This window comes from Tribolium castaneum, chromosome 9, assembly GCF_031307605.1.
Source record: "Tribolium castaneum strain GA2 chromosome 9, icTriCast1.1, whole genome shotgun sequence".
Taxonomy (NCBI): Eukaryota; Metazoa; Arthropoda; class Insecta; order Coleoptera; family Tenebrionidae; genus Tribolium; species Tribolium castaneum.
In genome coordinates, this window is record NC_087402.1 from 7063002 (window position 1) to 7089987 (window position 26986).

Sequence of the window (26986 nt, forward strand, 5' to 3'; positions counted from 1 at the left end):
TCAATGATGATTATTTATTCGTTGAAATACAACCTATTTTTATAAAAGCTGAAGGTAAAAAATAGCGAAGAGAAATCTGCATTTGTACTATTACAAGATAAGTGTGACTTGGCAAGCTGTAGGGCAATCAAAGGATGCTTCTATCTAAATATTTACAAAGTTCGTATTTGATTTGGTAGCTCTTATTATAAATCATATGAACTGGTCTTTTATCGTGACCCGGGGTGTCGTTAACGGATTGTTTTCATGGCACACATCACACGCCTAATTAGTTAATGAATGTTATTCTTGTCTTTTAATGTTATCGGATGCTTAATGTGTGCCAATTTTAGTATCTCTACGAATACGCGTTAGCTGCCAAAGTTTGTTATTAATACTGGAAATTAATAAATAATCATTTAATCGGCTACTTAGCAATTAATAAGTACAAAAAATAAGTTAAATAATTAAAACAGATCACTCGAATGACATTCTTCTTTCGTCGAATAAAAATATGTACAAAAATTTCTATATACAGTGAGGCAAGTTATCAAAAACTAATTACCTATTTTTTGCGAAGGCACTTCGTATCAGTCTTATTTAAGGCATTAAAAAGTCACGAAATTTCACTACACATAGTTTTCGCCGGCCGTGTTAGACTCAACGTTGTGCTTATTTCTAATACGTTTTTCCCTATTTTTATTTTTTTTATCTCTGGAGTTCGTCGGTGAGTCCTCTCCACTGACCGACGGTTGGCCAGTCGAGCAGTTGTTGTTTTGCGACGACAAACAGGACATTTCAATCATATTCTGATTCTGGAAAAAATCCGAGCTAGAAATTTCTGGAAATAAGATGAAATTAACCTAGTTTTAGTTGTGAGTAAAAAATAAACAAAAGTACAAACAAATAAGCACAAAACAGCAATTAGTAGTTAGTCTAAGCAGAAATACCGATCTAGCAAACGCTTATCTTAAGCAATACTTTCGCTTAAGCCTCTTTACTGCACCTACAAGATTCGGGAAAACAGGCGATTCGTAATCACTTCGGGGCGACCTAGCAGAAAAGTGCGCCGATTACACTCTCCGATCAATTCGTGAAATGGAAGAAAAACGTGTAATATGTACCTCACCTTGTTGTCGGCGTCCGCTAGTGGGTTTGCGGTGATTGTGATCCGGTTGGGGGCCACACAGCCGTTGGTCCGGGGACCGCTTTTCGGACTCACCACGTACTCAGTAGCGTCGGCTTGGATGTGGTGGTGGTCATCACAGGCTTTATCATGATCGCCTGGACGTACAGGAGTTACAAAAAATCGCACAAGGGGCAACACTCACCTCTTGTGCCAGTTTTTTTCTGCTTGGATTGCTTCCGGCAGAATAATAACAATCCGATTGCGGCGAACAACACGCCGCAAGCGCCCAACACTCCCGCTGCTATAAATACGTACAATTTGCTAATTCCCGCAGTTTCGGTGTTTGCCGACGACGGGGGAGGTTCTCGAGGCGAGAGCGTCGTCGAGGCTAAACCTAAAACCGATTTCTTTCATATTTTGCATGTCAAATTCTCCTGGTATCCGAAGGAACAGAAATTTTGCATACACACAGTGCAAAAAATATTTTTTATAAACAATTTACGGTTGTTATAAAGCAATATCAAGGCTAGTAATGGAAATACGGAGATGAAACCACTGCCATTCACTAGAGCAGAAATAATTCTATAGGGTGGTGGATTTATAACTTCTGAAGGTTTAAATATCGCAACTGATCCCTAATAAGGTGAAATTTTGCGTGCATTTACTTTGTTAGTCGATAAACAATAAATAATTGTTATAAACAAGCATCAATATCTTGGCCCTTAAGTGAAATACGAAGATGAAACTAACGGCATTCGGCAGAACAAAAAAAATCTATAAGCTGTTATGGTTTTCAGTGACAATGGAACGAAGATATTGACTTCTAAAGATTGAAAAATTGCAGTTCTTCAATAAGCTGAAATTTTGCAAATTACAGTTGCTATAAGCACTCATAAAGCTTTCGGCATCTAAATGAAATACGAAATTGAAACCTACGCCATTTGAAAGAGCAGAAAAAAATTCTACTAGGTCTTAACTTGTAAGCAAATATCATATATTGGAAGCTCGATTATTGGCCTCTTCATAAGCAAAACCAAGATAATTAAAAAGTACGCCTAATTGGTATCACTGATAAATGAAATTATTTAGCTCTGAATTGAATACTGTAAAAGATTATACGTGAATAAAATTGGAAACAATTAATTCTAAGATAGTAATAATAATAAAGAACCTTTATTAAAAAAATAATAAATAAACAATAATGAGCAGATGGGAAGGCGAAGTCTAACTTGACGCTATTCAATTTAACTTCAAAAAGAATTAATAGAAAATATTTAAATAAAATTAAATAAAAATAATTAAAATAAAATAAAATAGAAAAAAAGAAATTTAGACATTATTTAGTAACTAAAAACTAAAAAGAAACATCATAAAGAGAAAACCCATTACGTCTCCCAAGAATTAAAAGAATTCTTTGAGATGAAAGGTAAAAAAAATAAACAGAAAAAAATCTTTAGCACTTATATAAGAGTATGCGATCTAACGAATGTAGAAAATGAAAAACTCGTGTACCTATCGCAAAAGTACTGCAAAAAATCTTACGTAAATCGTATTAATGTACGACACAATTTACCGAAGCATTATTTCAGCGTTTTTTGGGATAGGGGCACATTTTCTACATTCCTTAGAGCGCTCAACTCTCTATTTTCGAACTGTATTATCAGTAATAGTCAGTAATTCAGTTGAGCAAAGTTAATTAATAAAAAACAAATTCTTAATTTTATTTTTGAATGTGAACACTGAATTCCCAGAATTAAAAATTTAAAATGAATTAAAGGTAGGTAAAAAGGTTAAGAATAAGCGATAAATAAATACAGACGAATGCCATAAAGAAAGTTCATCAAATTTTAACCACCAAAGGTCTTCTGATACATGATCGTGCTTCTTCAAACCAAAAATAAAACGACAGAAATTATTTTGAATTTTTTGCAGACGATATTCGTATTCGGTTAGATTGTCAAAACAAGGACAGTAGTACATAATGAGTCCATATTTTTAATAAATATTTATATTGATATAAAGTATATATTTATGAAAAATGTCGATTATTCCTATTGAAGGAAAGTTAAATACGCAAAAATTAAAACAAATATAAAAACAAGTAATAGTTAAGATTTTATTTTGATAAAGTCTTAATTTAAATGCAACTTTAATTTTTGATTTATTTATGTGGTTTTTCGACAGATGAAGGTTTCATTGTTTTTTTTTTTGTAGAAACAGATTCCCAAATTTTTGTTGTTGGTTTTATAGAGAGTGGTTAATTTGGTCACAGGTCACAATGATTTTCGACGTATTCTAGTTTTTTTTGTACATATTTGTAACAGAAAAATATATCTTCCAAATTATAAAAAGAAAAATATAGGTTCCAATTTAAAATAAAAAACTTATTAAACTTTATTCATAGCTCAAAAGGTGTTAAGACATTAAGATTTTTTTTAAACGCATCAGCTTACAGTACTTACACTAAAAACCATTTAATTAACTTCTTTAGCTTTTGAAATTGGGCCATAAAAATAAATTAACCGAGCGTCTGCCGTTTTTTAAAAATCACCCTGTATAAACCGGTTAGTCTCCAATCAAATTTAGTTACCAATTACTTTAAAAAACTCAAATTAATGATAAATTTAAAATTTTTATTATGACTAAATGTGAGCCACATAATTAAAAAAACTTTGTTTGATGTTAACGACATATTTTTACGTGACTTTTGCATAAAACACAATAACTTAAGTGTTGTTTGCTCAAGAATGTCGTTTGAAGTAATAAAAAAACATTCAGCGTCTTTATAATGCATTAATTTTTGTTGTAAGGAATGGAAGAAAAGTTTTAAAATAATTCACGCGACTCATTCGGCAATATTTTTCACCCGAATTGAAACATAAATACGTCAAAAGCAGGAACTTACCAAGAGTCTTGGCTTTCATTATGGAGCTAAAATCGCTCGCCGATTTCGAGTTGAAACTCTGCAACTTAATATCGTAAACGGTATCAGGTTGTAGATGTGACAGAACGAAGGAATTCGTTTGGGGGCCATCGACAGTCGCCTTCGTGTAATCACCTGCACTACTAGCGGAGTTATAATTGACAAAAAAGCCATCAATTGTGATATTAATCGACGGCTCACACTGCAAATCCCACAATGAACACACAAAACAAAACCCTACATCATTTTTACCTTCCAGTAGATTTTAACCGCTGTCGTATTGATACTTTCAGTCTTGGTGATCAGAGGAACCGGCAGTGGATTCCGCTTGTCAAAGTCTAATTTCCTCAAATGAAACTTGTCGGAATTCGGACTATTCTTGTTGTCACTGTTGCTATAAACGGCGGCGATTCGGAATCGGTACACGTGGTCCGGCTTCAAGTTATTCACTTGGTAACTTCGGATGTGCGGCTCAATGATGGGGTTATCGGTGTTCCATTTCGAGCCCTTGCCCTTGTTGTGGTGGTCGTGCTGGTTCGCAGGCCCGAAGTCCTTATACTGGACTTTGAAAAACTGGATCGGGAGTCCCTTATTTTGCACCGTCCAGCGCAAAACCACCGCCTCGTCACTGATCCCAGTGATGTTGGGTTTGGACGGTGGATACATTTTTGCATGTTTGTTGAATTTGCGCGAATTGGGGCGATGTAAGCGAGTTGGTGGAAGCGGGTTTTCGCTCACGTTGTCTTGTGTTGTTGACAAGGGGATGACTTTGATGGAAATACTGCTGTAGACGGTTCCGGCAATGTTCCGGGCAAAGACTTGCAAATTCCCCGCGTGTCTTTTTTCAGTCGGTTTGAAAAATATCTTGTTTCCTTCTGTGATGATTTTATTGTCTTTTGTGACGAAGCCGTTCAGGAACCACGTTATTTCCGGGTCGGGGTTCCCGGTAACTGTGCATTCAAGCTCCAGGTCTTCGCCCTGATTGACGTCGATCGAGTCTTGCGGGCAATTAATGGTCGGAGCCTCGTTGTAGTTCAGAGTGATCGAATGTACGACTTTCCCAAGGGAATTGTCATGGGTGCACTCGTAAATTCCGTTATCACTGGCCGAGATGTTTTTGATGATTAGACCTCCTGGCGTCAATTCGCTGCGACCTTCCGGGATAATCCCGGTTATTTTGCGCCAAACGACTTTCGGGAGCGGGTTCCCAACAGCCGAGCATTCCAACAGGACCTTGTCTCCTTTAGTCACATTGTAGACACTCCTGGGACGGACTATAAACTTGGGTGGTTCCCTCGGTGCCCGTTTATCAACTTTCAAATTGAACAAAACCGGGGAGAACTTCTCCGTGCAAACATTACCGGCCTTACAGGTGTAACTACCCGAATTACCACTAGTAACGTTTGGAATTATCAGCGATTTAGTAACGACTTGGACGAACGGCGGTACGTAAACCCCGTTTTTGTGGTAGTCTATGTAAGGTTCGGGGTTAGCTTCCGGTGGCTCGCACCTCCAGTTAACCGTATTTCCGGGAATTACAGTAACGTCGATTTTTTCCTGCGGTGGAAATTCGCTGATATTGGCTATAGTCAGCCGCCAGGGGATTGAGGCGACGACCGAAGCGCCATAATAAGCCAAGCATTGGTAATCCCCCGCGATATCGTCGGATTTGGCTTGAAGATTAAGCGTCGATGTCTTTTTCTGGGTGATTTCGTATTTGCGCTCATCGATAATTTCGAAATGCGAGTGAGTTAAGCTAATGTGAGCTTTGGGATTCGAGGCCTGTCTCCGACTCAAAGGATAAAACTTCCATTGAAAATTATCCGGAACTATATTCATCGTGCATACAATGCTGGTATCGAAGTTAAGCGGGACTGTTATTAAATCAGCTTTGGTCACCATGCGCACGTGATCTTTAATTTGAAAAATAATTGTTTTACGAAATGTACAAGGAGGCCCAAGTCTTCTGGCCCGCACGAAAATAAATATTTCTAGTTGAGTAAAAAAGAAATTAACAATAAAGAATTTGATGCTTTCCTTTTGTTCAAAATTTTTAAGGTATGTATGTGAGTAGGGCTGGAAGTTTCCATTTTGAGTAATCCGATCGAACTAATCGATAACTGATTAGGTACCCGTTTATTCAATTGAGCACAGATTTCATTGAAATTAGCTGTGAATTAAATGCAAGAAAACAGTTAAATTCGAAAAAGGATGATTTAATAAAAGAGGTACGTGATGAACCGATGAAATGTAAAGCATTTTTTAAAACTCAGAACCAGGAATTAAATTTTTAAACGTCAAAATATAATATAAAAGCACTGGGAAAAATAATTCTTTGGAAAGCTTTCATTATTATTTTATTGAAGTGTTTACTATTTTAGATTTTAAAATAAAAAATGGAAAAGTAACTACAGATACTACTAATATTGGTGGTTATAATAAATCTTCTAATTTACATATTCCAATCTTTTTATATGTTAGTCAGGTTTCCTATATAAATTAATGAATGTGTATTGTCTTAAATGTAAAACGTAAACACGTAACAAAAATTTAACATAGAAAAAGGCAGAATGTACCTATTACTTGTCATAATGTATAAATTATGGTTCTAAGAAATTACAAAATAAATAAATAAATTAATAATTGTGTTATAAAATACTTTATTAAATAGGTAAGCAAAAAGAAAACTAAATGCACTGAAGAATCAAAATCGATGAAAAAGAACATGAACTTGTAGAATTTGTCATTCAGTAAAAAATAACATTTCTAAATCGCCTGAAAATATTTTAATTATTAATTTAAGTTACATTTATACTGCGGAACACTAGTTAAAAAATAGCCCCTTTCCGAGAGTCTTTAGGCAACTGTATGTTCTTCCTTTAGTTAATTGTTTTTTTTATTCACACAGACCGAAAAGCCTTGTATGTCAGCACAGCTTCACGAGCCAAAGACAAATTTTAACTTGTCTAACAATTATGTACCTTAAAAATTGCCCTAGAATTTTTTTTAATTCGTTTAATATACGAGTACTTGGCAAACTGACAAAAATATGGTCGCGAATTTGCATCCTACAGACGTAAAAATTTTCGTAAAATGTTCCATTAAAAAATGACTATCAAAGCATTAAAAAAGGACAAATACAAAAATAACTATATATTTTAAAACTCAGAAACATATTGAAGCAGGAATTAAATTTTTAAACGTAAAAATGTAGAGACCTTTCATTACTATATTATTGAAGAGTTTGCTATTTTAGATTTTAAAATAAAAAAAAGAAAAAGTAAATACAGATACTAATCTTGGTGATTATAATAAATAAAACTTCAAAACTTCTAATTTACATATTCCAATATTTTTCATATGTTAGTCAGGTTGCCTGTAAATAAATGAATACGTACTTCTTTAAATGTAAAACCGAAATAGACAACAAAAAAAATAATAATTGATAATGCATGAATTGTGGTTCTAAAAAAATACAAAAAGATTAAATAAATGGATTATTGTAATTAAAAGAAAAATCAAAAGATCCAAGTTACATTTAAATTGCGGAACACTGGTTAAAAACTAGCCCCTTTCCAGGACTCTTCTCTACTTAGTTAATTTTTTTTCTACAACAGACAATGTCTTGTAAGTCAGTACACCTTCATCAGCCTAAGACGTATTTTAACTTTTTTTTTAATATACAAGTACTTAAAAAACACAACAGAATCCTAAAACATTAGCTGGCTTTCCGAAGGTGATTTTTTCTAGCTAAAAGCGAATCTTGTTTTTTTAATTGGAGCAGAATTTTTAAACTTTGACTTTTTAAAAATTTTTACTTTAAAAACAGGGCATAATTCTTAAAATTTTAATCACCTATTGTTCCAAAACAAGGACTTCCCACAATTATTTTTCCCAATCCTCGAAATGAACTTGAAAAATGAAAAATTCTCGGTCCAACAATTGTTTTTTAATTCAAAAGTGCATTTATTTTTCTACATAGTCTCTATTTAGCTCAACGCACTAGTCCAACGTTTTCCTAGTGGTTGAATTCCATCCCTGAAGTGAATATCTAAAAGGTCGTAAAATAGTTAAAAATTATTATTATTATTATTTTTAAACTGAAAAAATTGTTGAATATAAAGGAGCCGATTCTTAATAAACCCTCACCAATTTTGTATTAATTTTTTACTTCTTACAAGATTTTAAATACCAATAAAACATCAAATTGAAGTGTAATTATTAATTAACGATCAATCTACGCTATGCTTATTTCTTTTTTTATTCATTACTAGAAATACTTATTTAATTTAGCGCGGACCAAAAGAAAAAAAAGGGATTTTTTGGATTTCGATGAGAAAAAGTCACTTACCGGCCGCTGTTGCCCGTCCCGTGGTTGCCAAAACAGCGACAAGAATGCAAATCACCCGAAACCCGTCCATGCTGCTGCATCCCTGTAACGCCACCAAACTCATTAATTTTCCCAATTAGAAAACACGCGTTCGCGTCGAGGGTGAGTGCTAGAATGGTGGGACAAAAGCCCCTGGTGGATGCCCCACATGTAGAGGAAGTAGTCGTTGTCAAGTTCAATCGAAGCGGACACGTGTTCAGTGATTTTAACTCTCGATAAGACGGAGTACTTCGTTTTAATAGGGGTGGCAAGTAGGGTGTTTGTTACCGGTTCGCATGTCACGGGGGTCAATTACATGTCACTACAATCGCTTCCGAACGTGTAAACAAATCTAGAAATTGCAGATAAACACCTCCACGAAGATGTGGGCGAATCGCACTCGAGTGTCATTGCATTCATTTTCCTCGGGATAATTACAAAGGTGCAAGCGTAGCACGTAAGCAAATGCCTTCTGCGACCGATAATAACAACGAATCAGATGATAATCGCGTTTGTTGCGTATCAGAGACGTTGATTGATTTCTAATTTTTTTACTATGAAAATGGTAACTGAAGGAATTCCGGTAACAACGCGCTCTTGTCGTGAATGTAAATATGTGCAACGCACTGAGCAGAACTGAATCAATAAGGTGCAAGCAAACTTCCGCAAAAGGAGTAGTCGCAGAATGCGTAAATATTGCAGCGGAAACGCTCAATTTTTTTTAATGAATGCATACATTAACTAACTCGAGTCCATATTTTCTGCATGATTTATAAGATATCATACGCCATAAATGGATTATTATTGAACCATCGAGTCGTTAAACCATATTTATGGGGTTTGTAAGCCGGACAAACAGACAGGGAGGATTCATAGGACCAGGTTCATCGATGACCCACTGTGGCCGAGATTTATCACCAATAAGAATCAACATCTCACAAATACTCATAAATAATGCATATTCAAATTTCCGATGAATAATATCCGAAATATTCATGATTCAAAACGCTGGAGTCACGATTTTTCTATTTTTGCGAGAAATACGCGCTATCAGTGTGACGTAGACATTTGAGGTAGGTCAGCACCTTAAAGCTAAACAATCGCCATTTTCAATGCTTTTCTTATGGGCATTTAAAAGTTTTTCGTATTTCTTTAATGCTAGAAGTGTAGGAACATTACTTTTACAGAGAAATGATAGCTATGAAAAATGCAATGTCGTTTCTTAAAGATTTTAGCAACTGAGCTAATATTTCTGTAAGTTGAACACATAAATCCTTTTCTAACCTAACTTTTTTCAAACTTCAAAATTCAGTTTTTCTTAATTTGGACATCATATTGATGTAAATTATTATGTGGCCTTTTAAAACTGAGGGAAAAATGGTTTGCCACACTAATGACATTGGATTTCTTCTGAATGACGAATTCATGGGGTGCAACCGGCGCAACCCCAATAAACGGGTTGTTTTCTGTCCCCCTCCCCCATCACGAGGGATGAATAGCAGGTATACGAGGGTAGAGGGTTCAGGCACATACATGGTTGAAAGTAGTACGGGTTGTGAGTTCTGTGCTTCTTTCGTGAGTGTCTTTTGTTATCGTGTTTTTTCCGATCGTTCTCCATATCTTCGTGTTCTTGAATTTTTAAAATTCTGTTTTTCCAAGACATTATCTCATTTTTGTGGTACATCATTAGGTATGATTTGTGAATAATATTTTGTTGCGATACTTTGATAGTTCATGTGTAGTAGGTTTTTACATCACAACTATGGGAATGTGTTGGGCTCCAGATTGCAAACACTATAGTACTCGCGATAAATGCCATTTTTTTAGTTTTCCTAAGTCGGGAAAAGAACGAGCACTATGGAAAAAATTGTTGAGGTAATTTTTAATAGATGTTTTGATATTAATTTTTAATTGCTTGTTTCATTGTTAAATGTAGAAGAGATGTAGAACCCGGACCAGGAGCCTACGTTTGCAGCTGCCATTTTCGGGATGGAAGAAAGGAAAATGGTCCTGAATTATTTTTGCACAATATCGCAAAAAGAGCCTATTTTCAAGTGGAATCTCCAGAAAAAAAAAAGATGAAAAAACAAGGACTCCCTTCTTGTTCTAGTTCCGCTGAATCATTAAGGTAAAAAGTGAATCCTAGTTTTAAATTGATTTACAATTTGATCATTTGAATAGTGTTGATATACCGGAAGAAACAGTACCATCGACAATGAATTTAGAGGAAGTGCCATCGACGTCTACAGCCGTAGTTGCAGCACCAGCAGATATAATTCAAGATGCTCCGTTAGAATCTATGGGTGTGCAAGCACCCTTGGTGTCACATGCGGCTCTTGAAGCAGAAATGTATTTTCTCAAAAAGGAAAATGCTGAACTTAAAGCAAAAATACAATATCTGACAGTACGATTTTGCTATGAAAATGTTCAAGGAAATGACAAACTCATTGTTTTATATACCGGTCTTCCCAATAGCCAGATTTTCGAAGCATTGTTTCACTTAATCGAAAAGTTGGACATAAAATATTACCACAAATGGACAGTCCAAAAGTTAACTAGAATTGACCAACTCTTTTTAACCCTAGTAAAATTACGACTCAATTTCCCTCAACTTGATTTGGCGCAACGCTTTGGGGTTGCCCAAAGCACAGTTTCTAATATTATTTTAACATTTGTCCATGTAATATATGAAATTTTATATAAACAGTTTATGACGACAATGCCTTCGCGCGAAAAAAATAAATCTTGCTTGCCAACATGTTTTAGCAATTTTACTAATTGTAGAGCAGTTCTAGATTGTACCGAAATTTTCACTGTGGTATCACGTAAGTCTATGTCAACACAGAAATTAACATATAGTACTTACAAACATCATAATACTTTCAAAGGGCTAATTGGAGTTGCACCCAATGGTGTCATCACATTTGTAAGTGATTTATACGTGGGATCAACTTCTGATCAAAAAGTTGTTTTAAATTGTGGAATAATCGACATGTTAAAAACTGGAGATATGATTTTAGCCGATAAGGGATTTTTGATCCAAAATATTCTGCCACCAGGGGTCACTTTGAATATTCCACCTTTTTTATCAAATGTCCAATTTACACCAGAGCAAGTTAAGTGTACCGAAAATATTGCACGTGCAAGAATACACGTCGAAAGGGCAATACGCCGATTAAAATGTTATCATATTTTAAATTTTTTGCCAGAGTCTTTGTGCCACTATGGAGATATTGTTTTTAAAGCGACTGCCGCTTTAACAAACCTCCAATTTCCATTAATTAAAGAGGTAGCAGAATTGTTTCAGGATTGTGATGATTAAAATAATGTAAAATAAAAACCATCTATTTATATACAGTTTATTATTGTGAAATAAAGGAAATATATTGGTCAAGATAAAATTCTTTTAAAATATTGATATTTTCTGACCACCCCGGATCTTTTTCAATTTGAAATATCTCTGTGCACTTTGGTGTCCACACGACAAAGTAGCAGATACTTCGACCAGTGATGTGCATTTGCCCCTGTACTTGGTGGTAATAATTGTGATTGCTGTTAAGATTAATGTCCTCATTTTCATCCCTCCAATAAAAATATTTTTTATCCTTCAGGGCTTCAGACAAACTGTCAGTGTCCCTATATTTATATGGGCATTTAATTTCGAGAATCCCATCTTCTTCCACTAATCCATCAGGACTTGCTCCCAAAAAGCCTGATTCTTCCAACCTACAAAAAAAAGTAATATTACATTATTCATCTAAGTTATACGTGTTAATTATTTTCGACCTACCAAAATCCCGTCTCTTGGACTTTAAGATTCGTCGCTTCTTCAAATTCTCTGAGCGCTGTCTTCTCGTGGGTCTTACCCCACTGCACAGCAGCAACCCTGTCAAGCGAATAGCCTTCCGCCAAATTTTTAAATAAAGAGGGTGGGAATCTTCGTCTACTGCAAGCAGATAGTACCATGCCAAACCTGCTGGCCGTTAAACGATGTTTCCTTGCTACATGCCAATTTTCGTTAACATGTTGGCCCCGAGTGCACGCCTCAACCAGTTTAATGCGTGCCTCATCTATTCTGCACTTCTCCAAAAGAAACTTTTGTTTGTCTATGGCCTGCACGTATTCTAAGCTTTGTAGAATTTCTTCGATATCTGCAATAATTTTTCTGGCTTCTTCACTTGCTTCTGGTCTTAGGAGCCAAGTGAAGCCCACCACATTCGTGACGCCTATTTCGGCACGGAACTGAATAATTTCGTCCTCAGTAGAGGACCTAGACAGTGCCGTATAGTTTGATAATTTCGGCTTGTAAACATCAGCTAACTTAATGACTTCTGTTTGTGGTGTTGTTTTTGATGGGGCACTCCACTGACACTCAATGTCAGTAGCACTTACATTATAATGAGCATAATATAATGCTGCAGCCATATGATGGCAAGCCACGTTGCCCCTTGGGCAGGTACAATGTGCCGTCTTAACCCCTTCTTCTAGGTCATATGAAATCTAAAACACACTTTGTAGAAGAAATGTCTAACAGTTAAATAAATACAAACCTCCACAGTATAATTTAGCTTTTTCATGCTCGGTAGAACTTCTGCAGAAATTCTCATCGGTTGTACTGTGCCATCAAACCTAAATTTGGTGACGTGACCGCTGGTAAAAGCATTTTCTCCCCGAACTAAAAAGCGATTACCGTCCCCAAAAAATTTCGCAATAAAGTGAAACTTAACAATGTGCTTTTCTGCCACTAAAATGCATAAATATAATAGTTTCTCAAAGTATAATTAAAGCTTACTCACTTTCTCACCGACAACGTGGTTCCCTGTATTCTTTTATAAAGTTCGTATTTTCACAAAAAGTCACTTCTAAATTAAATTAAAGTCTCTAGTGGCACAAATTACACCCGCTGCAGCTATTTGACACGTTATTAACGCACAAACACAACCAAAAAACCGAAAAACGTATTACACCACATGTAAAAGACTGGTTGTTTAGCTTTGAGCAACTGACCTACCGTAATAAGAGTGGGGAGGTGACGTCACGACTGATAGCGCGTATTCTGACACTATCTCTTTCATAATAAAACTTTTATGAAAAAAAAACTAGTGCGAATTAAAAGCAAATTCCTTTGAATAAGGTAAGAAAACAATACAAAATATTCCTCATGGTTTCGTTAAGCGCGTTTTACTTAAAATTATAAGCCAGTGTCTTTTCGAATATCAGCAAATATTTTTTTGCCAAAGCACCCAAATTTAAACTATTCTTTTATTTTTTTCGGATTGAAATAATAACTAACCTGATGACTAACCAAGTTCGGAGGATTTAAACACGTTTTTAGACTAGAAATCAAGTCTTTCTTTCTGTTTTTATTATACTAAAACGAAAAAATCACGAAATTTTATCAAAAATGACTCGAAATTTAACTTTTCTAAGTGTTTATTCAGCAGAATCTCTATTATTGCGCAAAATTTCTTAAAAAGTAAGCAGAATTAGTTCAAAAATGACATTACTTTTGCAAGTTCTGAGAATTTAAACACGTTTTTAGACTAAAAATAAACTTATTCTTCCTGCGCGAAAAAATTCACAAAATTTGGTCAAAAATGACCAAAAAATATATTCAGCAAAAACTCAATAATTGCGCCAAATTTTTAAAAAAGTAAGACAATAAATCGTAGAATTATATCAAAAATGACATTATTTTTGTTCCGAGGATTTAAACAAGTGTTTAGACCAAAAATTTAGTTTTTTTCTTGTTTTTATTAAACTAGAACGAAAAAAAATCACAAAATTTCGTCGAAAATAACCAAAAATTTACCTTTCCTAAGCGTTTATTCAGCAAAAACACAATTATTGCACAAAATTTCTTAATAAGTAAGCCAAAAAATCACAAATTTATGTAAAAAATGCCTTTTATTTTGCAAATTCTAAGAATTTAAAGACGTTCTTAGACCAAAAATCAAGTTTTTCTTTCTGTTTTTATTAAACTAGAAAGAAAAAATCACCAAATTTGGTCAAAAGTGACCAAAAATTTACCTTTTCTAAGCATTTATTCAGCAAAAACTCAATAATTGCGCGCAATTTCTTAAAAAGTAAGACAATAAATCGTAAAATTATATCAAAAATGACATTATTTTTCCAAGCTCCGAGGATTTAAACAAGTGTTTAGACCAAAAAATTTAGTTTTTTTCTTGTTTTTATTAAACTAGAACGAAAAAAAATCACAAAATTTGGTCGAAAATAACCAAAAATTTACATTTTCTAAGCGTTTATTCAGCATAAACACAATTATTGTAGAAAATTTCTTAATAAGTAAGCCAAAAAATCACAAATTTATGTGAAAAATGACATTATTTTTGCAAATTCTAAGGAATTAAAGACGTTCTTAGACCAAAAATCTAGTTTTTCTTTCTGTTTTTATTAAACTAGAACAAAAGAATCACCAAATGTAGTCAAAAGTGACCAAAAATTTACATTTACTAAGCATTTATTCAACAAAAACTTAATAATTGCGCCCAATTTCTTAAAAAGTAAGACAATAAATCACAAAATTATATTAAAAATGACATTATTTTTGTTAGTTCCGAGGAATTAAACAAGTATTTAGAACAAAAATCAAGTTTTTTTTGTTTTTATTAAACTAGAACGAAAAAAATCACAAAATTTGGTCGAAAAAGACCAAAAATTTACCTTTTCTAAGCGTTTATTCAGCAAAACTCAATAATTGTGCCAAATTTCTTAAAAAGTAAGCCAATAAACCACAGAATTAGTTCAAAAATTACATTATTTTTGCAAGTTCTGAAGATTTAAACATGTTTTTGGACCAAAAATCAATTTTTTTCTTCCTATTTCTAATAAACTAGAAAGAAAAAATCACCAAATTTGGTCGAACACTAGGGTCGGTGATTAATCAGAAGATTTTAAAAACGAATTTTTCTCGCTTTTTCGATACATAATTACACTCTCTGAGCGATTTTCTCTTCAATTATGGTCTCGTAAATAGTTTTTTTGAATTCTAACTTTGGAAATGCCTGTTCTCCACAAGAATTCTCAAATTATTTAATAATAAACAAGGCAAATTTTTGACTATTTACAATAACGTAATATCGTACATCAGTAAACACGACATTTTATTTGCCAATCCTGTACACTGAACGATTAAGTTTGTAAAAGAGGAGAAATTATTATTTTTCCATTTTATGCATCTTAGTTTAATTGCCAAACAAGTTTTATTTTCTAATAAGGCACCCATCCAGAGGCCCACTCAACCTAAGGCGCATTAAACTTTGGAACTAATTAGTTAAATTTCACATCAATCAAAATTTCAACTTGTAATGTACTTTTATTTTGTTGTTTTTGTTATAAATAACTTATTTTATTTCGAAAATTTCGCCTTTTTCTTACTTTAAACAAAAGGTGGTAACTCTGTAGGTATATCCGATCGTTTACGAAACGAGTGGGAGTAAAGCACATATTGTTCGGTAAAACGCCCAAATGTGTTCTCGACTTTCACTGGGGTGAAAGGTTACGCCTTCGTAATGAGACGGTAATCGATAGTTATTATTTCTTATTACACTGAACCAATTTTTAACGCTCAGGTATTTAGTTTTTTCATTATTCGAGAAAATCGTGTACGGTGGCTCTTTACGACCCCTTTCAGGTCTTCTCAGTGGCAATAAACACGGATTAAAGCTCATTATGAATAAAATTTATGTTATAGAGGCCGGTTTGCATTTAAATAATAATGATAAATGCTGTTGTTTGAAAGTCGGTAGATGTCAGCCGTAAAGTAATTTAAATAAATTACACCGCGCTAACCCTAAGAATAGGTCAAAATCGATGTGCAAACGACGTGTAAACACATCTTTCCTTCCTACAAGTGGTTGAGCTCTTCATAATTTCGCATCTAACCAGATCCGAGTATTAGTAATCCTATCCCGTCTTGGCGTTGCCAGGCTATAATTAAAAAGTATGAAATATTACGGTTTGGAGCGGGTCTGGCGAACCCCATCATCATTGGTTAATTATGTTTCGGTCGGAAAATTAAGTAGGTGTAGTTGAAATTCGGAAAAACAATCCTGTCGATAGGAATTTATAGTCGTGTATTACTGTGATATAGGATTTCGTTTAGGCCACGGTCTACAACTACATTATAAATAATTCCCATGTTAGAGGTCGGTGCCGAACAGGTTCCAGTTGTCGAAGACCGAAGGGTTCATAGTATGTATGTTCTGATCGTGCTCGCTAAACATGGTCGTCGTTTTTTCTTCTCATTGTAATTGACAATTCAATTCAGCAAGCCCGGTCGGTTCAGTTTTCTTCTCGGAACGATTTTGCGATCCCTTTTGTTCTGCCGCTCCCGTATTTTATTTGTTTTTGTCCGGTGACATTTTTAACTCAATTTAACAAACCTTCTGACTGGTTTTTAAAGCCCCCTTCACGACCGCTGCGCTCAAATTTTATTTATTGCACGTCTTAATCCCCCCAGAGCTCATTTTTTCGCACTCGATGCTCATTTACATAACATGATAGGCGGTTGTCTACGGAGCTTTTGCGAGCTTTCGCTGTGAACGCACCTTCACCGACCATTTGGAATTCAGCGGCGTGTCTCGCTTTTTGCTCCACTTGCCTTTCTTCGATTTCTTTCGGCGTTCTTCATGAATATATGTTTCCGGTCCACCTTCCAGAGTTTTTCAGTTTCCTGTGCGCTTTACGCGTAATTATACGCGGCTCTGGTCTAGTTTGCCTCTGACAAACTTCTCCGAAGCATAAAAGCGATCATTTGGGTGGGAGATTAGGTGCCGTGTGGAGGTTAAAATTATACGTGTTCTGTCTCTTTTTTTTACAATGGTCGACAGCAAATAATTTACCTGGCTCGTATGGGGTCTTCCGACCTGAGGCAATTTCTGCTGAATCACACAATTATTTCCCAAAGTAGCCATACTTGAGTAACTACGAAGCATTTTTCGTTACTAATATGGGAAGATGATATTCAAAAATTCTGTGATGGCTCTGATAACTTTTCTCTTTGCTCAAGTGGCGATAGAATTTTTCTCGTGAATCTAATCACATTAAATATCTCGAACAAAGCGTAATAAATCTCCCAGCGGCGTTTAAGAGACGCCACAATATCATAAAAAGTGCAGGGAAAATGATCAATGCATATTTCGTAGACTCCGACTTGCATTCTCAGACAATATAATTGCAGCTTTCAGTTTTATAAATACGTGAATTTATGTTGCTAAATATTACCTTGGTAAATGATGCATTACATTAGTTTCATCGTCACATCCGTATCAATCCTTTTGAACTTTTTGCCATCCGTGACTAACATCCTTTCGTATAACGTTACTCGAGTAAAACCGCGAAACAGACTAACACAGTCATAGAAGGATATAAAAAGACAACACTTGAGTCATCCGAAGAATGTGGAATGAGATGGAACGTCCGAATCTTATCACTGCGTTATTATTTTACAATATGACACCTGCTTTTAGTGCCAACATCGCCGAGATACAATCTCTCAACCTGTTTAAAACCCTTTTGCAACTACATAATGCCATCTCAGACACACAACCTGTTCAATTAACATTCTTCAGCCTTACCATCAGTAAAAATCTACATTTCCCTCAAATATCTCAGCCTTTTTAAACGCCGCACCTTATTAAAACACTGATTTAGTTTCGGGTGACGAACCCACCTCTCCCAACGTTATGATTTATTGAATGGCAGGAATGTCCTTCGGTCAGGAACAATTCGCAGTCATAATAAACGTGCCTTGTTTTGTTTTATTTCGGTGCTGTGCTGTAATGCACAACCACCAACACTTGCTGCCAAAAAAGCCAGTGGTGGTTCCAGGATTCAACAAATTTTGGTGTGATTTGATTATTACATTATTTTATTATTTTGAGCCAAAGATTTGTAAAGTGATTCTTTTCATGTAAATAGGGCTGAACCGACTTTAGGAAGGAATTAAGTTTAATTGTGCAAGTTTTCGTTCACCTGGCGAGCCGCCGCTGCCCTTTATATGAAAATAAAATTAGTGTGCAAGCCGTTCCATTAGCGCATCTTGCATCCAACAATAGCACGGAATTACTGCAACTTGAAAAAAGGCAAGCCGTCGACAAATCACCTGCATCCACCTGACTGTAATAAGAAGAGCGAGCTCTCGGAGCCCTTGTTACGATGAAAAAAAATCAAACAACTCGAGTCAGTCATTATTCATCACCTCAAACGATGATTTTATTCAGATTTGGGCAGCACGTCCTTGTTGAGAGATAGAGACGAAGAAACGCTTCTCCCAGACAAGAACATAACAAATATGTTTGTATTGTGGTGGTTGTTACAGCCGATTACTGGATGGATTCCAAAATGGATGCGTGTCTGCTGGCGTATCAAACAGGTGTTCGAAATTCTTCGTGTAATTAGATGAAATGGCCGGTTTAGATTGGACGAAGGAGCGGAAAATTAGTGGGATCATTGATTTTTTGCAACCGGCCTGGCAATGAACTTGAGTAGTTTTTTTGGAAATTTTCAAAATTAGCAATAATTGCGAAAGCGCAATAACTGTCGTTCTCTCATTTACAGCAGCTGTGCATGCATTCGCTCCACTTCTTCGTCTATCGGTCAATTTCAAAGTAATCTTCCTGGTTAGATTAAAAATAAAAGAGGCGCTCAAGTCGTAACAGTTGGCACAAAATGTTTGGTGTTGTTTTTGGCCGACGGTGCGCGATAATAAAAGATGAAAGGATCGCCACAGAAGGCACGACTGTTATGCGAACACCGCTAATTAACATACGAATCATTAGTCCACTTAATCGCCCATACATCTACCAACTGCACCGAAATACAATTGATTCCCCGTTTAGTGGCGTTTGACAAGAAAGTAATCTTCCCATGACCCTGATGGTCAAACCTAAGGACATCTCAGGACGTGAACATGGAGAAGGTGTGACCGTTCGCCGATTCTCCATATTTCACACACGAGATTGCATTTCGTCTGGAGGTTTAATTACCATAATCGCTGCACTTGGACAATGAGCAATTGGAACGCCCCGAGATAACATTCAGGACGTTTTCCAAAATATTTCGTGAAAAAATTATTATTCTTGAAACGCCTCCCGCGAGATAACATTGAGGACGTTTTCCAAAATATTTCGTAAAAAAAATATTATTTCTTTTTTTTACTAAATTAAATGTTAAATTATGATTGGTTACAAATCCCCTGCTTGTAGGGAACTTCGTGCCATGTGAGCTCGTGACAAAATGTGATACCTATAAATACCGCGGACGTAAATAAACCCGATCATTACGAGATGGAAAGGAGATAAATGAGCGTGTAAAAGATTTCGTGACAATATAAATCTGAACGTACCTTATCCAAGGGAAATTTGTAGCGTTCTCAATCAGTCATCTTGTCCGTCTCTGAAAAAACACGAGGAATTAGTCAAGTTTGGGAAAAAATAGTAGCTGGTGGTAATAACATAAATTTCAAGAAGCAGAGTCAACCACCGTACAGTCCGCTGCGGCCTCACTCCGAGAGTGTATTCTGCATTCTTCAGGGCCGGTACCAAGATCTTGGTGCTATAAACTAAAGTCTGACTGCTATCTCGATATAGTGGCGCCGGTGGAATTCTCACTTTTATATTGCGTCCGTCTTCCAAACACTTCGGGCCCCGAAAAAAAAACTCAAATTGACGTTAAGAGCAACGCTTGGGAGTGGGCACCACCTCAAAAAGGGCCGACAAGCGTTCACTTCAAACAAGGCGTGGGAAATTTGAATATTACCAGGTGCAACGCACACATTTTTTCACCTTATGATCAAATAATTAGTAACAGGCCACGGACTCGTCTCCCTTAACGAGCAAATAATGATAATGACGGGTGGTAATTTTTACCACAATTTTTCAATTTGACACGCCACAGACACTAGAAATGTTCCCCATTGAAGAAAACTGGTGCAAGTGATTTCGTAATATAATTACGATAAATAAAACTGTCTAAAAGAGATATGGGCTTCAGCTTTGGAAATTGAGTGGTGGGTGAGTTTATAACTGAACAAATCATCTCCGTGTTTGATCGAGCGATCAACTGGCTCGGATCATAGGTTTATGTGCGTTTGACTGAATCCACTAATCATGAGATGCCTGTCAAATTTCGAGAATTCGAATTATTCCACATTCATTAATCCGGTGGCTGATGCTGTTCTTTCTGTTCGAATTTCACGCCCAGTGGGGTGATGGACACTTTTGAACGGACGTAAAAGCGTCAAAAATCCAAATCTGACCACGACAAATACTAATTTCCTGCTTTGGGAAAATTGATATCTGAGCCAAGTTTTACGATTATTGCAGACATCCTATGCATAAATTTGCCAGTTAATTACCTCCAAAGCGGCGTAATCAGGCCATAATCGTTACGGAAAATTAAAGAAATGCAAATGAAAGTGCATAATTCGCTGTGACCATTACCGATTCGTAATCTATTCCGGCGTGAATTTTTCTCCGCTTTATTTGCTTTGGTCGCTGTATTGAGTGTTTGTGTTCAAAGAGCATCCGTTAATTTTGGTCAGTGAAAGCCATCCAGCAAACAGTAAACCCGCGGCTTATTATTTTAGCACCATTTGTTCGCCTGATAAATATTTGAAAAAGAGTTCGTATTTCAATCATCGGCCATTCCAGAATTATGTCTGAATGTGCAAGTTGCGTGTGTTGTACCTCGTCGCATATTTATAAATACAGTTTATTTCTAAATTCCTCTTGGAAGATCTGTCGAGGTGGGCGCCAGAGGAATGGCACGCAACTCAAAACCAGTCACATGCATTTCTATCACTGTCATTTGCATAAAAAAACTAGATCTTTTGCATTATAATAGTTGAGCCAATTTAAATTTGTCTCCCGGTGAGTGTTTACATTTCGCATTCAAATCGCCTCGAATGAGTGTTATTTGCCGATAATTGCTAATTGTCGTTTGCTACCAGTTCGTTACGAAACAGTTGGCGGATTAATGGCAAAATCCATCACCGCTGCTGGAAAAAATAATTAATTTTTTTCGATTAACGGGGAATAATTAAATTAATCAAAGGCCGTCAGTGGAACAAAACTTATAAATCAAGCGGTCGTCCGAAGCAATTTTAAATATTAAACAAGTTCTCTTAATGTCGCCTTTTAAAAAAATATTAAGAACCATGAAGAGCGAGCCGGGGAAAAAATTTTCGGAATGTGGTTGATGCACATTCAGGCTGAATTACTCATTCTTTCGTTCCGAAGGAGTGTTCCCATTATTTATGGAGTTTGCAAATTAAAAATTATCTTTTTACCAAATCAAGTTTATTTTCCGTTGCAAGAGCACCACTTCAAAGAAAACAAACCGAATGAACACATTACAAGAATATGTTTAAGTAGCAAATATTGTTCTTTAAAATTATTACACACTTTGCATAAGCGCACTTAACGTTGCTTTCAACATACTATAAATCTCGCTCGGCTTTTCGAACGATCCGATCGCCGGAAGTGTCATTCCAGACCACGAATTTCCCCCATAAAATGAAAATACTCTTGGCAGAGACCGGCCTAATTATGCCGAGAAGGCGGAAACATTTCCATCATTTTTTATGGGTCAGCTAAAAATGGCCGCGTTATCTCGAAATTATGTTAATGTCATTTCGAGCGCCTCCGACATTTTCAGGAATTTGTCCGGAAAAAACCTGAGTCTGAACCGTTTCTAATTGGATTCGATGATGTTTATCTAAATTTAAAATAGACATGGTTTCAGTCATTTATGGCTTAAAGACGATAAAACATGCAAATGTAAATTCCTTGTCGGCCAATCTTTATTAGTCAATTTTGGACAACTCGTTTGTATAATTTTTTTAAACATTCTTCTAGCGTTGCAAGCTGGCGCCAGAGTTTTTCGGCTGTCACACCTTATGTGGGCACCTGTTATTAAAAATTGATAAAAACAATGTAGAGCAGATTTATTGTTTGTTCCACCTGATTTATTTATTTAGCTATTATTGTTTGATCTTATTTTTGAAACTACGAAAAATCCGACATTGAATTTAGACATTTCATTCATAAAATTGCTTGGTCCCTTTCCAAAACCATGATTTATCGGATTTTTACAAAACATTCAATTAAAAAGCCTGACAGCTCAAACCAAAATTATAAATTACAAACGCATCTCCAAGCGTGTTAGCTAATCCAGCAACAATGTTAATAAACTCCACAATTTAATGATTTATCTATCAAAAATTTTATTTGTTTGAACGTCTGCGTGGGCTGCAAGAATAAATAACACGCAGTTTGGGGACAAGTAAGAGCACTTTATCACGTCGCAAAAATTTACAATTAGACGGAGAACCTCATTTGAAACAATTAAAGTTTGGCGAATATCTTGGGCCCCGTCCAACTCACGTTGATACTCCTTTGCCAACTAGTACATCTATGTAAAAATGATTGAAATCAGGATTAGACTGTTGACACAGAAGTGTCCTACATGTTTGACGAGTGCCATAAAACATCTTGACACAAAATTTGGGTTGAGAACGAAAATTCCCTTTTTTTCGTGTGAGCCACAAGCAAATACCGTTTGTAAATATTTTACCACATTTCACACGTGTCGATCTAATCTTTTTACCCTTCAGTGGCATTTTTGTAAAATTTATTTTCGTGTCACGCAAAGGACAAGGTCAATTTTGTTTGTCGTTTTTGAAAAAGTATTTGTCAAACAAACGCAGCGATTAAAAATAATTTTGCTGAAAAGATATTTTGGGATAGTTAAGAATCAATTTCGTGTCCTTTCTGACACTCAACCCAAACTTTGGACTGCGATTGAAATAATTCCGCCGAAAATAAGTTATTTTAATTTTAGAGCTCTTAATTAAGGTGTTTTCTGCTGAAATTTGCACAGTCGTAAAGGTTGTTATCTTGTTTTCGAGTCAGACATTCAAATAAGAAAATAAGGTTTTGGTAATCGGATACATTAGTTTGGATGGAACTGGTAAAAAGGAAACAAACCGAGGGAAATTTCTTTTTTTATCTTGACCCAAAAACTTCCGTGGCCCATATAAATAACAATATTATTACTGCGATAAGATATCGTAACGGGTCCTTATTCATAAAATACACTGCCGCACTGTGCATATTTTCGCGTCTTTCAACCCTTGCATAACTCGACTGTCGCCAACCAACCATATTAATAGATTATCTCAGTGACTTCCGAGTTACAAATTTATCGACTATCGTGTTTGTTTATTTGCACACTAAAGAACAGATGTATCAAATTTTCGGCCTATTTTTAAGACAATTGGGTGGTCCTGATGCCGGCACACATTTAATAATTATTTCACTATTTTCGTACCGTCTTAGATTAATCGAGAACCACACCTCGGGACCAATTTCGTCTCAGTCTCGTGGGCAACGAGATGATTTACGAGAATTCTATCGCTTATGGCAATTTTATTTCTCTATCGAAATCACAAAGAATTGTTAAGCTTCACTATCATAATGTAAGGCGGCCATTGCACACCTATTATGTAGAAACGCCCACGGATATCGCCTACTTCAAGACCATTACCTTTATTTTATATAAGCAGATTTTTTATTAGATGCAGCCAAGGGTATTGTCTTATATGGTCTAACTCCGCTGGGATGTCCGCCGAGACAGCGCTCTAACGACGCCAACTTCAAAGACACTCATACATCTTTCCCGACAGGAAAACACGCTTTACCGCCCTAGACGAACACTTTTTCCGTTGGTATAAGAAAAATTATTTAAGTTTTATTATCACATATTAGCTAACGACAGGAAAAGCTCTCAACAACGGACACCGTTGTGAAGAGGTGTCCGTTATTCGGAGGTGTCCTTTAAGGGAGGTTTCACTGTATTACTGATTTTTTAGACATAATACGGAATACTTTGTATCTGTTCAAGCGTTTCAAATTTTCAGCAAAGCTGGGCCAAAAATTACACTTTTTGCCGTTTTCGAATGTTTTTATTCATAGAGTAATTTTTTAGCATTTTTGTACAAAAATATTAGCACAGTAAAGAGGATCATATATTAAATAAAAAAGAGTGAAATTAAGAATATTGCTGTTGTAAAATGGGGCAAGAAGGTCGACTGTTGATTTATTAATAACTGTGAAAAAAAGAAAGAGGTCTTTTTGGGATCCTGGGCCCGGTGTTTTAATCATTTGTGTGGAGGCAAGAAGGTTCACAGTTTGTGCACCCCTCGGATGAACCTGTTCTGTGGGATATAAAAAGTCCATGGACATAAGATCAGCAGGTAAATGGGAAGGACGTTAACCGGTGACAGCTGTCGTAAGGAAGGCCAGTGAGATCTAAGGCACGCGATACCGCAAAAAGAAACTTTGACTACTGCCTGCCTCCTACATGCCTTTTCTTCTGATTTTATAGCTTTCACATTTTTGAATAATTCGTTATCGTTGTCTAATTTTAGACAAGAAATGCATGTGTTTATTTATTGATAGAGAATTTTCTACGATCTGGAACATCAAAGGTCAGGCTTGTGGACTCACGCTGTTTGTCAGAGCATCGTTAACATTACAAGAACTGAATTCCTATCAGAAACAAAAAGAATATGTTGAACCAATTAGTGTCCCCTGAAGAGAGTTTGAGAACGGTCTGCACCTATCTTCGAATGTCAAAAGTTGCTTTTGATAAATTATAAAAGATTGATGAGGGTCCGATTTTCATTAGTAAATAATAGCTTCGGTATTAACCTTGAAAGACACGCTTCTTCACGAGCGCATGTTATAAATAAAACAGGTGGAGTTAATTCTCACTGTATGGTTATTTTGTCTAGTGTACCAACAAAAGGTACCATAAAGCACACCTGGTGCATTGAAAAGGAACAAGCGCTTACGATTTTATGAAACAAATCACGAAACCCGGTGTGCAATTAGTTTAAAGACTGTTCAACAACATTTCATTGTTGGACTCTCGAGGAATTCTTCCAGGAAAGCGATTCTTGCGCCTAATTACTTTACAAAATAATCGCCGACTGGAAAATGTTGGCTGGAATCTTAATCTTTCTTTCAAAACATTTGGGTCGGGGGTTTTGTTACGGCTGTTGTGAGTTATTAAACCGTAAGCTGGTTTAACCATACAAGAAGGATTTCATAGTTTCGGTTTCGTTTTGTAATGGTTGACAAATTGACAAGAGAAAAAATAGGTGGGAACGCGTTCAAGGCTCGTTACTCGAGGAATCGATTTTTTGGTCACTTTAAACTGGAGCTGCTTATGTAACAGCTATCTATTTGTTCATACAATTAAGATCATCTTCTGTGAGAAATACAAATATTGACAGCGCTCAGGAGTTCAATTTCAAAATGCTATCTAAACTATAACTAAATACACACGCTAACACGCCGTAAGTACGCACCAGGAATTTATATTGTTAATAATTTAATTAATTTATATTTACAACAAATAACGGATACGTCATGTCAATAGCCATATTAGGTGCGGAATTGTTGCCTGCTCAAGCAAACGAAAGTCTTTGCTTCTATTTGGGTTAGACATGGGCGGTGCAATTTTAATACGTACGACAATAACGTAATTAACTCAATCGATTGTTTCAACGACCATATGCTCAACCCAGGACAATTTTTTTACTGATGTTATCAAATTGCATCATGATTAGGTAGAAATTGCATATAATTTAAACCACCCACTGAAATAACCGTCACCTTGATGTTGGCGTCAACTACTAACAACCTGTTAGCAACTTTTACCACCTTTTTTGGCCAAAACCTACAAGGAAAAATTATAGGATCGTGTGTAAAACGTCACGACCCATTTGCGGCGCCAAATACAGACACCACACGTAAAATATTACATCAACAAAGTTTAAGTACGCCAGATTTTTTTTAATTAATTTGGCGCCAATAAATCAAAAATCGGGAATGTGATTGGCCCGCCACGCATAATTGCCACCCGGGATTTCCCCTCAAGTTTTATAAACTCGGTTCCGGTTCGAGTTACTGCCACCAACAAATAGTACAGGTACGTAAAGTTGTCCTTGCGTGAACTTCTAATATTTGTTTTCTAATTATATCTCAAATAGTCATCGAAAAGTTTCAGGTCGGTGGAATGCGGTACACAATCAAAAACAAAACAAAAACATTGAGCTAACCTTACCTTTGGAACTGAAATGCGGTGGTATTTCGCCGAAATGGGGAGTTTCGGGGCTTTTTTAACACATCTACACTCTACATTATTTTTCGGGACACTTTTAAGTTATTGGAAGCGTTTTTAAAAGCTTGTTGCTGTTTAATTGGCTTAGGAACACAGTTTACGGCGAGCGCGCAACTTGTGAAGCGTCCGAAGCAAACACAACTTGTGTTTTGTGTTGATTCCGGTCGAAGACGACCAGTTTCTTTGGTCCATCCGAGATGGCAGGTGAAATGGGCTAGACAGGGACGACCATGCCGGGAAAGAGACGGACAAGGAGCGAACTGTGTTGCATAAGCACCAGGCGCAAGGAGGAATTCTATACATTCTGTAGGCATTCCAAGTTCAAAAATACACTTTTTAAGTGGATAATGTGATTAAGACATTTCATCCACTA

General features: G+C 36.0%; 3 protein-coding genes across 18 annotated transcripts; 1 reads left to right on the forward strand and 2 right to left on the reverse strand.

The window, feature by feature from the left end:
• LOC664554 (interference hedgehog) lies at positions 1–26815 on the reverse strand. Of its 10 annotated transcripts, none has more exons than XM_008194125.3 (9): positions 26557–26815; positions 19769–19818; positions 8383–8464; positions 4284–5944; positions 4014–4233; positions 1311–1502; positions 1104–1263; positions 990–1032; positions 1–794 (listed from the first exon to the last, which is right to left on the reverse strand). In XM_008194125.3, the coding sequence occupies exons 3-9, from the start codon at positions 8450–8452 to the stop codon at positions 609–611; spliced, it is 2532 nt and encodes an 843-aa protein (XP_008192347.1). In that variant the 5' UTR covers positions 8453–8464; positions 19769–19818; positions 26557–26815; the 3' UTR covers positions 1–608. The 10 variants fall into 10 exon arrangements, with proteins under 10 accessions (XP_008192347.1, XP_975643.1, XP_008192354.1 ...); XM_008194132.3 differs by having other exon boundaries at positions 655–794; positions 1109–1263; XM_008194131.3 differs by having other exon boundaries at positions 655–820; positions 1109–1263.
• On the forward strand, positions 9429–11801 carry LOC107397755 (uncharacterized). Of its 7 annotated transcripts, none has more exons than XM_064358663.1 (6): positions 9429–9654; positions 9713–10090; positions 10143–10275; positions 10337–10528; positions 10582–11225; positions 11289–11801. In XM_064358663.1, the coding sequence occupies exons 2-6, from the start codon at positions 9751–9753 to the stop codon at positions 11720–11722; spliced, it is 1743 nt and encodes a 580-aa protein (XP_064214733.1). In that variant the 5' UTR covers positions 9429–9654; positions 9713–9750; the 3' UTR covers positions 11723–11801. The 7 variants fall into 7 exon arrangements, 2 of the variants coding, with proteins under 2 accessions (XP_064214733.1, XP_064214734.1); XR_010335300.1 differs by having other exon boundaries at positions 9437–9654; positions 9713–9955; positions 10060–10090; positions 10582–11801; XR_010335301.1 differs by having other exon boundaries at positions 9437–9654; positions 9713–9955; positions 10060–10090; positions 10146–10275; positions 10582–11801.
• LOC135267054 (uncharacterized) lies at positions 11746–13807 on the reverse strand. The gene is made up of 4 exons (XM_064358665.1): positions 13197–13807; positions 12951–13144; positions 12191–12900; positions 11746–12126 (listed from the first exon to the last, which is right to left on the reverse strand). Coding segments are annotated over exons 1-4 (1269 nt in total). The 5' UTR covers positions 13198–13807; the 3' UTR covers positions 11746–11762.
• Positions 26816–26986: the final 171 nt, after the last annotated feature.